General features: G+C 36.3%; 2 protein-coding genes across 3 annotated transcripts; both read right to left on the bottom strand.

Annotated features, from left to right (window-relative positions):
• Positions 1-4,307: 4,307 nt before the first annotated feature.
• On the bottom strand, positions 4,308-6,518 carry LOC107477227 (ammonium transporter 2 member 5). The gene is made up of 3 exons (XM_016097210.3): positions 5,925-6,518; positions 5,523-5,808; positions 4,308-4,867 (listed from the first exon to the last, which is right to left on the bottom strand). The coding sequence occupies exons 1-3, from the start codon at positions 6,516-6,518 to the stop codon at positions 4,308-4,310; spliced, it is 1,440 nt and encodes a 479-aa protein (XP_015952696.1).
• A 959-nt stretch (positions 6,519-7,477) lies between these two features.
• LOC107477187 (nucleolin 1) lies at positions 7,478-13,136 on the bottom strand. 2 transcript variants are annotated; one of them, XM_052259055.1, is made up of 22 exons: positions 12,905-13,136; positions 12,789-12,816; positions 12,327-12,481; positions 12,097-12,231; positions 11,875-11,997; positions 11,662-11,769; positions 11,491-11,568; positions 11,298-11,405; positions 11,093-11,200; positions 10,802-10,903; positions 10,683-10,715; positions 10,542-10,565; positions 10,250-10,309; positions 9,917-10,003; positions 9,774-9,818; positions 9,605-9,696; positions 9,411-9,528; positions 8,898-8,986; positions 8,680-8,764; positions 8,495-8,586; positions 8,032-8,336; positions 7,478-7,756 (listed from the first exon to the last, which is right to left on the bottom strand). In XM_052259055.1, exons 1-22 carry the CDS (start codon positions 12,935-12,937, stop codon positions 7,725-7,727), a joined length of 2,040 nt encoding a protein of 679 aa, XP_052115015.1. In that variant the 5' UTR covers positions 12,938-13,136; the 3' UTR covers positions 7,478-7,724. The 2 variants fall into 2 exon arrangements, with proteins under 2 accessions (XP_052115015.1, XP_015952651.1); XM_016097165.3 differs by having other exon boundaries at positions 10,247-10,309; positions 12,905-13,135.
• Between the last annotated feature and the right edge of the window lie 527 nt (positions 13,137-13,663).

Consider the following 13,663-nt stretch of genomic DNA (forward strand, 5'->3'; position numbering starts at 1 on the left):
TAAATAGTAAAAAATATATCTAAATATTAAATCTCAGCATCATTCGAAATAGGAAGATTAACAGGCAAGTTATTATTTACAGATGCATTGTTATTAGCAATTGCTTCTTGATTAATACTATTAGCCATAACTGAAATTAATAAAATAGATACGAAATTAAAAACAGCCGCAGCACAAAGAGAAACAAAAAAAATCATCAATAAGACACCATATCTAAATAGAGTAAATTCTGTCTACACTCTACAGCATTCAGCAACAAACAAAGCCATCAGCAACCAGCAACTAGTAAAAGTGTAAAACATTATAGCAGCAAATTTGAACAAAAAAATTAGGAGCCATCAGCAACTAATAAAACAACCAAACACTATCAGAACCATTGAGCAATTAGAAAATACTAAAACAGAATAACAGACTAAGTGACTAACAGAGCCATCAATCCATCAGCAAAATTGTGGTTAACAATTAAAATCAAGATACAAGACAGATTCATTAGCAAATTTGAACAAAAATCTTACAGCCATCACCAACCAGCCATCATACAAGACAGATCCATCAGAAACAGGTAATTACAATTTACAAAACATTACAAGAAAAATGGAACAAAAATTGAAGAAGAAGACTGAAGAAGAAGACCAAAGAACAGCAATTTCAGAACTTCAAAGTTCAAACCAAGAAGAAGACCGAACATTCTTGGAAAATGAAGACGAGAAGCCACTAACCTGGGTGCCATGCCGAGAAGCCAATGACGATGAAGAGTGAAGACGATGTGCCGTGCTATTGGGTTCTGGACACGAGAAAGAGGAAGAAGGCAGCGGCACTGAGGATCTGGGGACAGCGGCAACGCTGAGGACCTGGGAACAGCGGCAACGCTGAGGACCTGGGAACAGCGGCAGCGACGATGAAGAGTGAAGATGATGTGCCAAGCTACTGGGTTCTGGACACGAGGAAGAGGAAGAAGGCAGTGGCATTGAGGATCTAGGGACGACGGCGGCGCTGAGGACCTGAGAACGGTGGCAGCGACGAAGGGCTAGGGTTTTCTACTTTTCCCTTTGCTTCGGATTTCTCCAGTGACGAATGATTGGGGAAGAAAGGATTGGGGGGTTTGGGTTCGCGACAGACCTGCTTTCTTTCTTTTTTTTCAATACAAATCATTAAAACAACGTGGTTTAATGCGAACCGGACAGTTATCGGTCTGGTCCAACCGTCCGGTTCTCGATCGGTTCGCCGGTTTTCAAACGGTTTTTCTTCCAACAATTTTTCATAGAGGATCGAACCGTTTTTATCACTAGTCCCTGGTTGAACCAGCTCGACCAGCTGGTCCGGTCCGGTTTTCAGAACCTTGCTTATAGGTATTCCATGTGTGCATGCCATGGCTGTTATTGCGAAAAGGGGAGACAGAGCAGACACATATGTGCACAAGTGGCTGAAGATGGATGCTTTTAGAGCAACATATGGTCATTCCATTAGCCCTGTCAACAGTGAAGAGTATTGGGAGAAGTCTAGAGAAATAAGCTCAATCCCTCCCAAGATTAAGAGGCCAATAGGGCGTCTAATAAAGAGAAGGAGACCAGATCCAGTGGAAGATGGACCATAGGGTACTAAGGCAAAAAAAGACCTTCAGAGTCACATGTGAAAAATGTGGAGAGTCTGGCCACAATGCTAAGACTTGCAAGGGAGCTCCTAAGGCTGAGACTAATCCTAAAGGAAAAATCAAGGGAAAATCCAAGAAAAAGTCATTTGCAACACAAGAAGAGGTTCAGGTTTCTCAATCAGCACCCGTAACTCAGGTATTCATGATTAACGCTTACCTTGTTATACTAAATGTGATATATTGTGCAGCTTGAGATCTGTGATGACATGTTTAGGATTCAAGTTTTTTTACAGTAATTAGTTACTCTGTTATAGGGACCAACCTGACATATCATATTATTAATTAGGGACCTGTTTGACTTATCGTATAAATTCTACAGGACCTATTTAACTTATAACATACATCATAAAGGATTTAATTGTCCTAATAAATTTGCTCATGTATGAGGTTACTCAGTCTAAGGCACCAACAAATGCTACTGTACCAGATATTGGAATGAGTGTAAATGCTGCAACTGTAAGTATGTTTGATAATGTGTTTCACTATTAATTCCTAAACACTAGATACTAATATCTTATGTTAGAATACTCATAATTGTTTACAATTCTATCAGGAAAGACAAACTCAGCCTTAGCCTCAACAACCTTTCAGATGCCTAAAGCAGACAATAATTAGGCCCAAGAGTTAGAAAAGTGTGAGTGCTTAGACAATAGCAGCTGCAAGTAGTGGCACAATCTCCAGAATGTTCAAATTTATTCCAACTCCTAGATTGAACCTCTCTAAGAAGAAATAATGCTTTCTTGAATTTTATTGTGAAAGGGACATGACCTTATTTATTATTTTGAAGAAAATAGACCTCCACTTTTAATACTTTTTGTGTTACCACTTTACATCAGTGTGTGTAAAAGGAAATAGACCTTATTTGATTTGTTAACATTTTGATACTACTTATATGCATACTTTATGTTGATGCTACTTTATGTTAATATTTTGATGCATGATATTTGAATATTCTAGTTTGGATTATATACTATATTTTGTAATATCCATTTGGTCAAGTTACTTTGCATACTCTGATTTGGATATAGACTAGGTTCAATTTAACATCATTGTCAACCTCTAATGTTCATTTAACTAAAATGAGCCATTCAAATACAATATTTGTTCAACAAACATACAATGCTAATTGTTTAAATAACCACCACATAGATACAAAACAAAATCATAACTATAAGTGCACTTATTATCACACTACTAAACAACCTGAAAACTCTATCTTTCTTGAGTTTCAAACTATCTTCATTGCTCTTTATTAACATCTCTTCCAATTGTTTCACTGTCTCCTCCAAGCTATGATTCAACCCTACACCAAATTCTTCACCCATGCATGTCTCCACAGAGGCCAATTTATTGCTTTCAACTACATCATCCACCAGATACCCGAAAATCTCATCAAACTATACAAAAAAATCACAATAACTTTGTTTTTCCTACAATCAGAATAACAAAACAAAAATCATAACATTAGTCATAGTCCCCAATTATCAAAACTATAGCACCACAAAAATCCACCACTCTAAAGTACCTTGAAGTGAGGATAACCAAAGAACAGCCTATTTGGATTTTCTGCTGTGCGAGACCTGGATATTACAGCATATGTCCTGTACTTACACTTAGGATGTTCTCCTCTTCTAAGTCGCCCCTTTCGGAAGCCAGTCGAACCGCTGTCAACACTGAAGACATCATCGATAGTTCTTTGACCACCAACTGACGTGTTGCCTCCACTCGCCATCACCTTCTTCGAAACCAAAAACTCTCTCTCACATACTAAGATACATGGGTTGGAGACAAAGAGACATGGGTTAAAGATAAAGACCTAATTTTATGATGATCCCCTTTTGAAACAGCGACGTATTGCACCTCTCACAACGCTGCCGTTTTATAACATTGACATGAGAAAGCTTGGGGACTAATCTGTCTCACTCAAAACGACGTCATTTGAAGAAGTCCTTAAACGACGTCGTTTTGGCCACGTGTGCAGGGACTAATGTGTCCTGAAAGCGACGCGTAGCCTTTAACCTGACACGTGACACTGATCACCTCCACGTAAGAAAGAGAGTGTTTGCATTGATTAACCGGCTAAACCTAAATCAGGGATATACATGGCATATATTTAACAATTTCAGGGACTAAAGACTTAGTTAATTTTTCTGATGGACAAATTTGTCGGACGGCCAAATTTTTGGAGACCTATTTGAAATATTAGTTTATATATAATTTAGTATCTAATTTTTGTCAAATTTATTTTTTGTAATAAATTTTAAATATTTAATAATTATTTATTTTTATACTTTTAACGCTGCTTCATCAACGTCACATCATCACTTGCAGCACACTTGGACCAAGGCTTTTGCATCATGTAGGGTTTTTCACATCATCGTACTTTTTTTAGATGATTATAGTTGCTAATGCTAAAACTTTTTTTAACCGGTATTAATTAGTATGAAATAAGAAATGCCATTTATACTAATTAATAGGTTGTAATACTACCAACAACAAAAAAAAAAACATGCAGGCACATTTTTGTGAGGAAAATGAACTAAGAGAGGAAAGGAGAATCTATAACTCGACAGAAATTACAGTAGTTCCAATGAACATGAATTAGTACTTTTTTTTAGCTCTATTTATTCCATATACTACTAACTAGTATCTCTCTCTACATCATCTCAACTTGGCCACTACGCTTTTTCTTATTGGTGGCTGCTTCAACATCATCATACATTGAACTTGCATACTTAGAGCTTGCATTCTCAAGCTTATCACCTTGACCCCATATAGCATAAGCCTCTTCACCATGGGCAGCTTCATCACCAATCTCCATGTCTTCCTCAGACATCCTCAGAGGAATAAACATCCTAATCAACAGGCATATCAAGCTTGTGCTAATCACATTCAATGTGACCACAAAGAAAATCCCAACCAACTGAATCCATATTTGTCTAAACCCTGTTTTGCTCATTCCCATTTTGAGGCCATAGAAGAGTCCAACATATTTGTTGTAAGAACCATAGAACAAGAAGTTGAGCTTTGGCACAGCAAATAGGCCTGAAAGGACTCCTCCAAGGGTTCCTGCAATGGCATGAGTGTGCAACACTGCCATTGTGTCATCCACCTTTTGGAGAAGCTTTGATCTCTTGTGAACTACCATCATTGTGAACCATGGAATTGAGCCTGATAGCATCCCCATTAGAATTGCTGCCCATCCTTGCACAACTCCTAATCAACAAAATCAACATACAACAATTGTCTTTTCATCATCACTTTCAATTTCTATAAAGCACTTAGATTCACTAAGAGGAACTCTAATAAAATGCTTTTGGTGTTTCAAAATTTCGAAATAGATTAGAGATGATTGATGAAATGTGATCAATTTTCATGTAAAGAAACGGTTTCACTTTGGTGAATAACGAATTACATTTTATTACTTTGTATAAAATTTAAATTGAATTCAAACTAAAATATTGGAGTGACCATTATTCATGATATATAGTATCATAAGTACTAATATGACATTTGCTAGGTTCCAAAATATAATTAAACTAAAATTGAATATTCTAATGCTCTAAATATGAAGTTGTAACAAAATTTAAATCATAATATAATCTGATCTAGTAAAAATATTTAAAATTGATTGACTTATTTAAAATTATAATATTAAAAAATTTTAAGTATAGTAAAAATTCAGATACAGTCTAACTTCACTTGATAATTGAGAGTCATTAGATAAAGATTTAGTCAAATCAGTTAAATTATTTAACTCTCTCAACTATCAACTTCACATGAAGTTAACTTGACTGCCCTTGAGTTTTTACTTTTAAGAATTAATCGAATCCATGAAAGTTAAAATTCTTACGAGGAAAAGCCTACGAACCTGCGGCAGGGGTAATGCAGACCAAGCCGGTGATCATGCCTTGAACAGCACCAATGACGGAGGGTTTGCGGAAGAAGATGACATCAAGAATGACCCAAGTGAGCAAGCTGGTGGCAGTGCAAGCATGAGTGTTCAACACAGCCAGGGAGGAATCCAGGCCTACTGAGTAGGGGTCGCCGCCATTGAAGCCGGTCCACCCCATCCAGAGTAAACCAGCCCCAGCCAACATCAGTAGGATGTTGTTTGGAGGAAACCTTTCTCTATCCTTGTTAAGACGTGGTCCAACCTGCGTAACAAGCATTATTTGTTAATCATATTCATGTATATATCAGCATCTTAACTATTATCTTTATATAAAGATATTCATATAAACACACAGTCTTATGATCATATATTGCTTACCCAATAAGCAGCAGTGAATCCAGCAACACCAGAAGACAAATGAATAACATATCCACCAGAGTAATCAATTATCCCAAGCTTGAACAAGAACCCATTTGGACTCCATATACTGAATGCAGTGAAGGTGTATGAGAAAGTGAGCCAAAGAGGCACAAAAGCCATCCATGCATAAAAGTTCATTCTTCCCAACAAAGCACCAGCTATCAAAATCAATGTTATGGCTGCAAACACACCCTGGAAATACACCATTGTTGCATTTGGGAACATCCCTGAAAATGCAGGGTCAAAAAGGTACTTTTCATCAAGTGCAACCGCAGCTTTACCCCAAAATGGTGCAAGCTTATCACCAAAGGACATTCTATAACCCCATACAATCCAACAGAAGAAGACACATGCAAATGCATACAAGCACATGAACGCTGAGTTCACTGCCCATTTTTTCTTCACTGCTCCTCCATACAAGATTATGAGTCCAGGAACACTTTGAAGGCCGACGAGTGTTGCCGCGACGAGTTGCCACGCATTGTCGGCTTTGTTCAACCAATCGGGACTCGAAGGGGATGGCATGATGTTCGAAGGCAATGTAGCTGCCATGTTTTTTTTTTATGTTCTCTATATATTTCCTCCTATCTTGTTAGTATACTTTATTTATCTGGAAAGGAAAAGAGAACGAATGGGAAGTTTTAGAGGTGTAATATGGTGCTTTATATAAATTGAAGGACTTTGTTTAATTGCTTTTGATTCTCTCGACATAGCTGTAACCTGTTTCATTTTTTGTCCAAGGTTGTTACATTGTCTTAGGCCACTTCGTTCTTAATAATATTTTTCTATACACTGATGACGGGTATTACAAGTGCTTTTGTTATTAACGGCATCTCCAATGCTCATCATTTTATAGATTTCCTTTATTTCTTGGCGGTTTTGGCACTCTCTGCCAATCACAAAGCTGAAAGACGTCGAGGTACACCATTTAAATATCGAGTCTTATTTTTGTTCTAAAGACATTTTAAAAGGTACAATTTGAGAAGAAGAAAAAATCCTTTTATCCTTTTAAAATTTTTTATGATCACTAATCCTGAATAGATAATGTCACGCGAATATAAGTTCACTTGGCATGGGGAAAAAATGGCAAGGGAATCCAGTATGGACTATGGAGTAGCTGAAAGACCACAACTGGAATTTAACCTTGTGAATAAACGAATTCGCATTTTGTCTTGACGCACAACTGTGGAGGGTTTTGAAAGGGTGCAAGCAATTATGCTTGTATATTGCTAAAGTAAAGGCAAGAATCTGTGTACTGGTAGTACTGAATCTTGCATCGCTAAAATTTCATTATTAATTATCATAAACTTTTGGAATTTGGTAATTTATCATATCGAAAGATGCAAATATTGGGATGACTTTACTATGGGAAACTTACATTATTAAAACAACTCTAGGATGATTCAACAAAAGTATCAGCCGATTTTAACATCGCAAAATCAAAACCTTTTTTATAACCAATTATTCCTCGAATAAACTAAACACACAAACTGAAAAAATGGGCACTACAGTTTTCCTCAACATGAAATATTGTCATTAAAAATATTATAATTATATAATAAAGAGTTCTCTAAATGACTAATAGGGATAACGCAAGCATACAAAAATTTAATCAGACAGGTACTGGACCACCACTTAGACTTTTTCGGTACACTGGATTTTAACGAATTCATCTTAGTAAAACAAAATTGAAGGGCAAAACAGCTGAATATAAATTATGGTAACTAAATATAGTAAACTTCCCCGAAATCCACCACTCTAGTCGTCATCGGCAAATGTGGTCTTTTTTCCTGAACACGGGAAAATCAAAATCATCAGAAATTGACATGGAAAAAAAACAACACATTCAGATTGAGGAGAGCAAATTGCATTGATGCATATAATAATCAAAAGCTAAAATGGTAACATAATATGAATAAACAATATTCATTCAGCGAAAACTATTAGGTTATAGAATGTTGAAACTTAAGTATCCATCAAATCCTTAATTCTCAATCCTCAAAACGTAAGCAACAATCAATGTCCGAAAAAATCAGAGCAATGGAAAGGAAATTGTTGCATGTACCTTCTGCAGCAAATGTCGGTTTATTTCCAAAACCCCTTCCACCACCTCTTCCTCGACCACCTCTGCCTCGATCACTACCACCCCTTCCACCACCAAATCGGCCACCACCACTCCTTCCTCCAAATCGACCACCTTCATTACTCCTACCTCCAAATCGACCGCCACCTCTTCCACCTGAACCAAAGCCATCAGATCTAGGTTTGGCTTCTTCAACTGAGAGGTAATAACCACCAGCAAGTTCAGTCTCATTGAGTTCTAGAGCTTTCTTCATGCTAGAAGAATCCTTGAAGTCCATGTAGGCAAAACTGTAAATTACACCTGGTGTCAGTTTGCTAAACTCAAAGCAACACGTAACACAATCAGCATCCAACTTGAGAAACAAAGGATGCACAAAAACTGAAATAGCAAATCTTTCACACTAAAAATAAAGGAAAAAGAAAAAGGATTTGAAGAAGAAATAAACCCTTTAGGACATCCAGACTCAAAATCTTTTGGGATTGACACCCTCGAGATCTCCCCGCACGAACCAAAATGCTCATTTAGGCTAGCTCTTATCTGCAACCACAATTTTGGCAGTATTCAAATATGAATTGCAAAAAGAAACACATGCAAGGGAAGCAGCAGCCAACATGATAGAAATAAAATTACCTCTTCTTCTCCAAGAGATTTATCAAAACCCCTTATGTATATAGTTTGACCAGATTGACGCTGACCACCTTTCTGGAAGGAATTGCTGAAATTGCAACAAGTATTACAAAGGATAAAGAGAAGGAAATAAGTGGAAGCAAGGCATGAAAGTGAGTGGAGAATAAGGTTATAGAAGTAGATATGAGGCATGGGAGGGAGGGAGATGATATAATAATTACCTGCCACCAGGGGTATATGCACCTCTTTCACGAGCTAAATCAAGCCTAACAGGACGATTCAACAACTCATGCTCATTCAATTCAAGAGCCTGCAAGTACAAAAACCAAAAGGATTATCAATACACAACCCCAAAAATCAACAAATACATAATTTAAACATCATCTTTTCAAAGTAAAAAGGGATGGAGGGTAATCAAACAATAGATTGCAGTGATACATATCAAACAACACTATGGAGGAGAAAACAAATCAATAAAGCAATAGCTTCAAAATGAATGAGAAAAGAAATCAGCAAACAGAACAGATATTACAACAATTAACTAACTTCATATAAAAAAACATGATAATTAGTTAACGCGGGCCAATAACTTCCAAGAACAGAAGTACTCAAAAAGAAATTATTTAATTTTAACACACTATATTTGACAGGTTTTAGAAATGTTGCTAGCAAAAGCTACGCAAACACCACAAATAACCCATTATTCTGTAGATATTTGAGGAGCAATAGCTTACACTTTGTGCTGCCTCTGCAGTAGCAAACTCAACATGTCCAAAGCCTTTAAACCTCCCAGTATCGTCAACAGAAAAACGAACATCAACAACTTCTCCACAATCTTTGAAAAACTCCTCACTGAACAACAGTAAGATGACATCATAAGAAAAAGAATACACTATAAACAAGGAAATATAAGAGATACAATACATACACGTCAGATCGTTGCACATTAAATGACAGGTTTCCAACAAATAGTGTCTTTGTACCACCTGTTGCAGCACTAGGTGTAGAAGGGGTTTTAGGCTGCAAAGCAAAGATATATCACCATCAAATATATTAGAACATTTAAAAAGAATTAAAAAATGAGACCAGTCACATACAACTTTCTTTGCTGAGTCAGCATCAACCATCTCCACATCCTTGGCCTGTTTCACAAGAGGGAAATACATTTAGTGCACAATCACAAGACAAAGCAAAACAGGCCTTCAAACAGCAATATTAAAATACAAAGAGAGATGCTTACACTTTTCTGAGGAGTTTTAGAAGGTTTCTCTTCTTCCTCATCACTGTCATCTGAACTATCACTGCTTTCTTTTGAAACTTTCACAGGCTGCAGTGAATAGCAAAAGAAATTGAACACAGCAAAATAATAAACAATGGTTCACATAGTATAAAATATTTTTAAAAAAAACACGTGTCTTAAAGTACATAATTCAGATATCTAAATTGAGAAATTTAAGTTGAATATAATGGAAGAGAGAACCGTAGCAATTAACACTACATAATACAAGTAGGAAACTAAGGCACAGAAAGAAAAGTTGATCAAGTAATAACTCTAGATATCAAGACAGACCTTCTTTTTTGGCTCGTCATCACTTTCATCAGAGCTCTCTTCTTCATCAACATCCATTTTTCCCTGTAATAGAAAAGTGAGTCTTTTCAACAATCAGCAAAAGTTTTCCTATTAACGAAAATTTTTAAGTTAATACTATCACCAGTCATGATCTTCCACAATTCTCAATAGACAAAGGATAATATAACAATCATGAATCCATAACATAAGCTTGTAAAACATGCCAAATTAATTAAAACTAATACTAATATCTATATACACTTCAATGTTAGATCAAGTGTATATGGTGAATTACCTGACCGGAGCTTTTAGCAGTTTTCTGTACCAATATAGAATGAATAAAAAATGAGAAAGTAATTCAAATAATAGTGAAGTAATACATAAATCAGGTAAAGACAAATTACAACAGTAGTACAAGAAGATAACACAAACACACCTTTTCATCTTCAGATTCACTATCAGATGAGTCCTGTAAATTCAGATTGAAAACACATTTAATGTAAAAGGACAAAACATTAACAAGTATATATGTAAATCAAGAATAAACCAACTAACCTCTTCCTCATCCGACTCACTCTCACTAGAATTACTAGACTTCTTGGCAGGCTTTGGCACGGGTACTGACTTGGCATTGGAAACAGTCTTGGGAGCAGTTTTCTGTAACACCAAAAGGTTAACTATTGTCATACAATGATACAACGGTACCTTACTACAAATACCAACCAAGTTAGGGATAAAAAAAATGTAATTAAGCACATTTTGAGAGCACGTAGTACAAAAGGGAGCTTCAACTCAAAAGGACAACTAAGAATTTATTAAAAACAATCAACAAACTACAATATTTACCTTCTCATCTTCGGAGCTGCTATCATCAGAATCTGAACTGTCACTGTCATCGTTCTTCTTAGCTATAGCAGAAGGCTTGGAAGCCGCATTTGCAGTAGGTTTTGCACCCTAAATGACATAAATGGTACAATACATTCCAAAAGTTATTTACAATAAGTGAACAGGTTTATCCCCTAAAGAGTAAAGACTGTGTACACAAAGTTACATTTTCTTCATCATCAGAGCTTTCACTTGAATCATCATCTGAAGTTTCAGTTGTCTCAACTTTCTTACTTGGAACTGCAGATGATTTGGCTACTGGTTTTTTCTCATCCTGGAACAACAATTTATACATGAGCATCAGAGTGCATTAAAAGAATAATTAGAGCATGGGACAAAATAAAAATAATAAGACGTACTTCTTCATCAGAGCTACTATCAGAGGATGACTCTGATTCAACCTTCTTAGCAGGCACCTTTTTGCTTGATTTTGCTTTCTGGATGATTCCAACATCCAATTCCTTAATTATTATTTTATCCAAGAAAAAGATAATCATAGAACAGATATGTTAAGAGAGTTTTTTGTTTACATTTTCCTCCCCAGAGCTGCTGTCCTCAGACTCGGAGCTTTCACTTGGTTTCTTTGCAGAAGCAGATCCATTCTTAACCACAGCAGGCAGCACCTTGGATTTGGGCACCTTTGAACAAAGAAAGACAAATAAATAGGCATCCTAGCTAACAATAAAACATATATCAATGGTTAACATGGGGTACTGTTTTACAATCCCTTAAGATTTACTCACTTCGTCGTCATCAGAGTCATCATCTGAGGATTCAGAACTTGAAGAGGAAGCTGGCTTGACTTTCTTTGCTGGAGCAACATTTTTTGCAGCCTGACTTTTTGGAGGAGCCTTTGCTGCAGGTTTCTGAGCAAAATAAAAGAGAGAGATCAGATGCAAGCAAAATGGGACAATTTTACACCCTAAAATAATAATTTGTCATAATGGTAAATGCCAGTGCCGTACCTCATCTTCAGACTCTGAAGCAGAATCATCAGAGCTAGAACTACTAGCTGGCTTGGCTTTCTTTGCAGGGGAGCTTAAAGTGCCGTTCTTAGCAGGCTGCTTCTTTGAAGCAACAGCAACTTTGGTAGCAGGTTTCTGATCCCAAAACAGTTACCAACGAAATAAGCAGAAGAAAACAAAGCAACAATATTTACACTGACATAAAACTTAGTTTTATTCATATCCAATACCTCATCTTCAGAATCTGAAGAAGAATCATCTGAACTACTTTCCTCCTTTTTCTTCTGCACCTTCACTTCCTTCTTTTGCTTCTGAGCAGCCTCTTCTATCTTCTGTTTCTTTAAACTAACTTTCTTCTCAAGTTCCTCATCTGCCTGCCTCTTTCCTGTGATCGGAATCAGTCAACAGAGAAATCCAACAAAAAAGCAATGAGTAACGAAACTTCCAACCAAATACCGACAACGATTGAAAGAAAAAAAAACTTCCAGTGAAAAAAGTCATAACATCAATACTCATATGCCTTAACCATACCAACACATATCAATGAAGCAAGTCTAAGCACGTTAGAGAGGTAAGTAACAAAAAAAAACTCTTTATAAAACATGTACCAAAAGCAGCAAATCAAACTTAAAAAAAAAACATCAATATCAAAACGTAATGACGAAGCAGCGACGTAGAGAGAATTTTCATACCCTTTTTGACAGGTGGAGCAGTCTCAACCTTCAAAGAAAAGAGCACACAACGCGTTAGTTATATCACGAGAGACGAATTGAAAGGAAATAGATATAGTGATAGAGAGAGATAATACCTTGGAAGCTGATTTCTTGCTAGTCTTGGCCATTGTTGGAGGAGAAGAGAGAGTAATCGGCGAAGTAGGAGGACGAAAAAAGGGAGATGTTATGGAGGCTCTGCAAAACCCTACGTCTGATGGATTTTAGGGTTTTGGAGCAAAGAGAGAAGTGAATAAGGTTACGGCTGCTTCGTTTATAAATACTTGCGTCTCGCTGCGTATTCGGTGAAGGGGGTTAGGGTTTTGAAACTGGCTTAATGTTTGTGGCAACTGGCGCCAAAGCTGTGCGTTTTACTCTGTCTAAATGAGAGGAGTTAGATATTTTTCCTCCAAGTCAGCATATTGGCCCACATGCTTGGTGGCTTTTATATTCAGAAGATTATAATTAAAACATAATCACATATTATATTAAGTAATTTGAAAATTTTTAATTATTATTTGTATATTTTCATATAAATAATTATTATATTTTGTATTAATATTAAGGATTAAATTTTAATAAGAACTATAGTACACATTCAAGTATTTTTTTATCTAAGTTTTATCCAAATAGGTCCAACACCATAAAAAATTACTCTCATTAAAAGAGCGTCATTACACGTGCTTTATCTTCTTTTCCTTCCCGCGCTTCTTCTTCTTCTTTCAAATACACGCATACTTCATCTTCTTCTTCTTTCAAATTCACGTATATCTCCTCCTCCTCCTTCTCTTCTTCTTCTCATCTTTCGTATTGTCATCATTAATAACACCAATATTTTGCTAATGGATTATTTTTTC

The sequence above is a fragment of the Arachis duranensis genome, chromosome 3 (assembly GCF_000817695.3).
Source record: "Arachis duranensis cultivar V14167 chromosome 3, aradu.V14167.gnm2.J7QH, whole genome shotgun sequence".
NCBI classification, from domain to species: Eukaryota; Viridiplantae; Streptophyta; class Magnoliopsida; order Fabales; family Fabaceae; genus Arachis; species Arachis duranensis.

Coding starts and splice junctions, on each gene's coding strand:
- LOC107477227 (XM_016097210.3), bottom strand. CDS start 6,518: ATGGCAGCTACATTGCCTTCGAACATCATGCCATCCCCTTCGAGTCCC. Junction 5,809..5,924: donor GATTCACTGCTGCTTATTGG/GTAAGCAATATA, acceptor CTTGTTACGCAG/GTTGGACCACGTCTTAACAA. Junction 4,868..5,522: donor CTGCATTACCCCTGCCGCAG/GTTCGTAGGCTT, acceptor TTTGTTGATTAG/GAGTTGTGCAAGGATGGGCA.
- LOC107477187 (XM_016097165.3), bottom strand. CDS start 12,937: ATGGCCAAGACTAGCAAGAAATCAGCTTCCAAG. Junction 12,232..12,326: donor CTTCAGATTCTGAAGATGAG/GTATTGGATATG, acceptor TTTTGGGATCAG/AAACCTGCTACCAAAGTTGC. Junction 10,566..10,682: donor GTGAATCTGAAGATGAAAAG/GTGTGTTTGTGT, acceptor ATATTGGTACAG/AAAACTGCTAAAAGCTCCGG.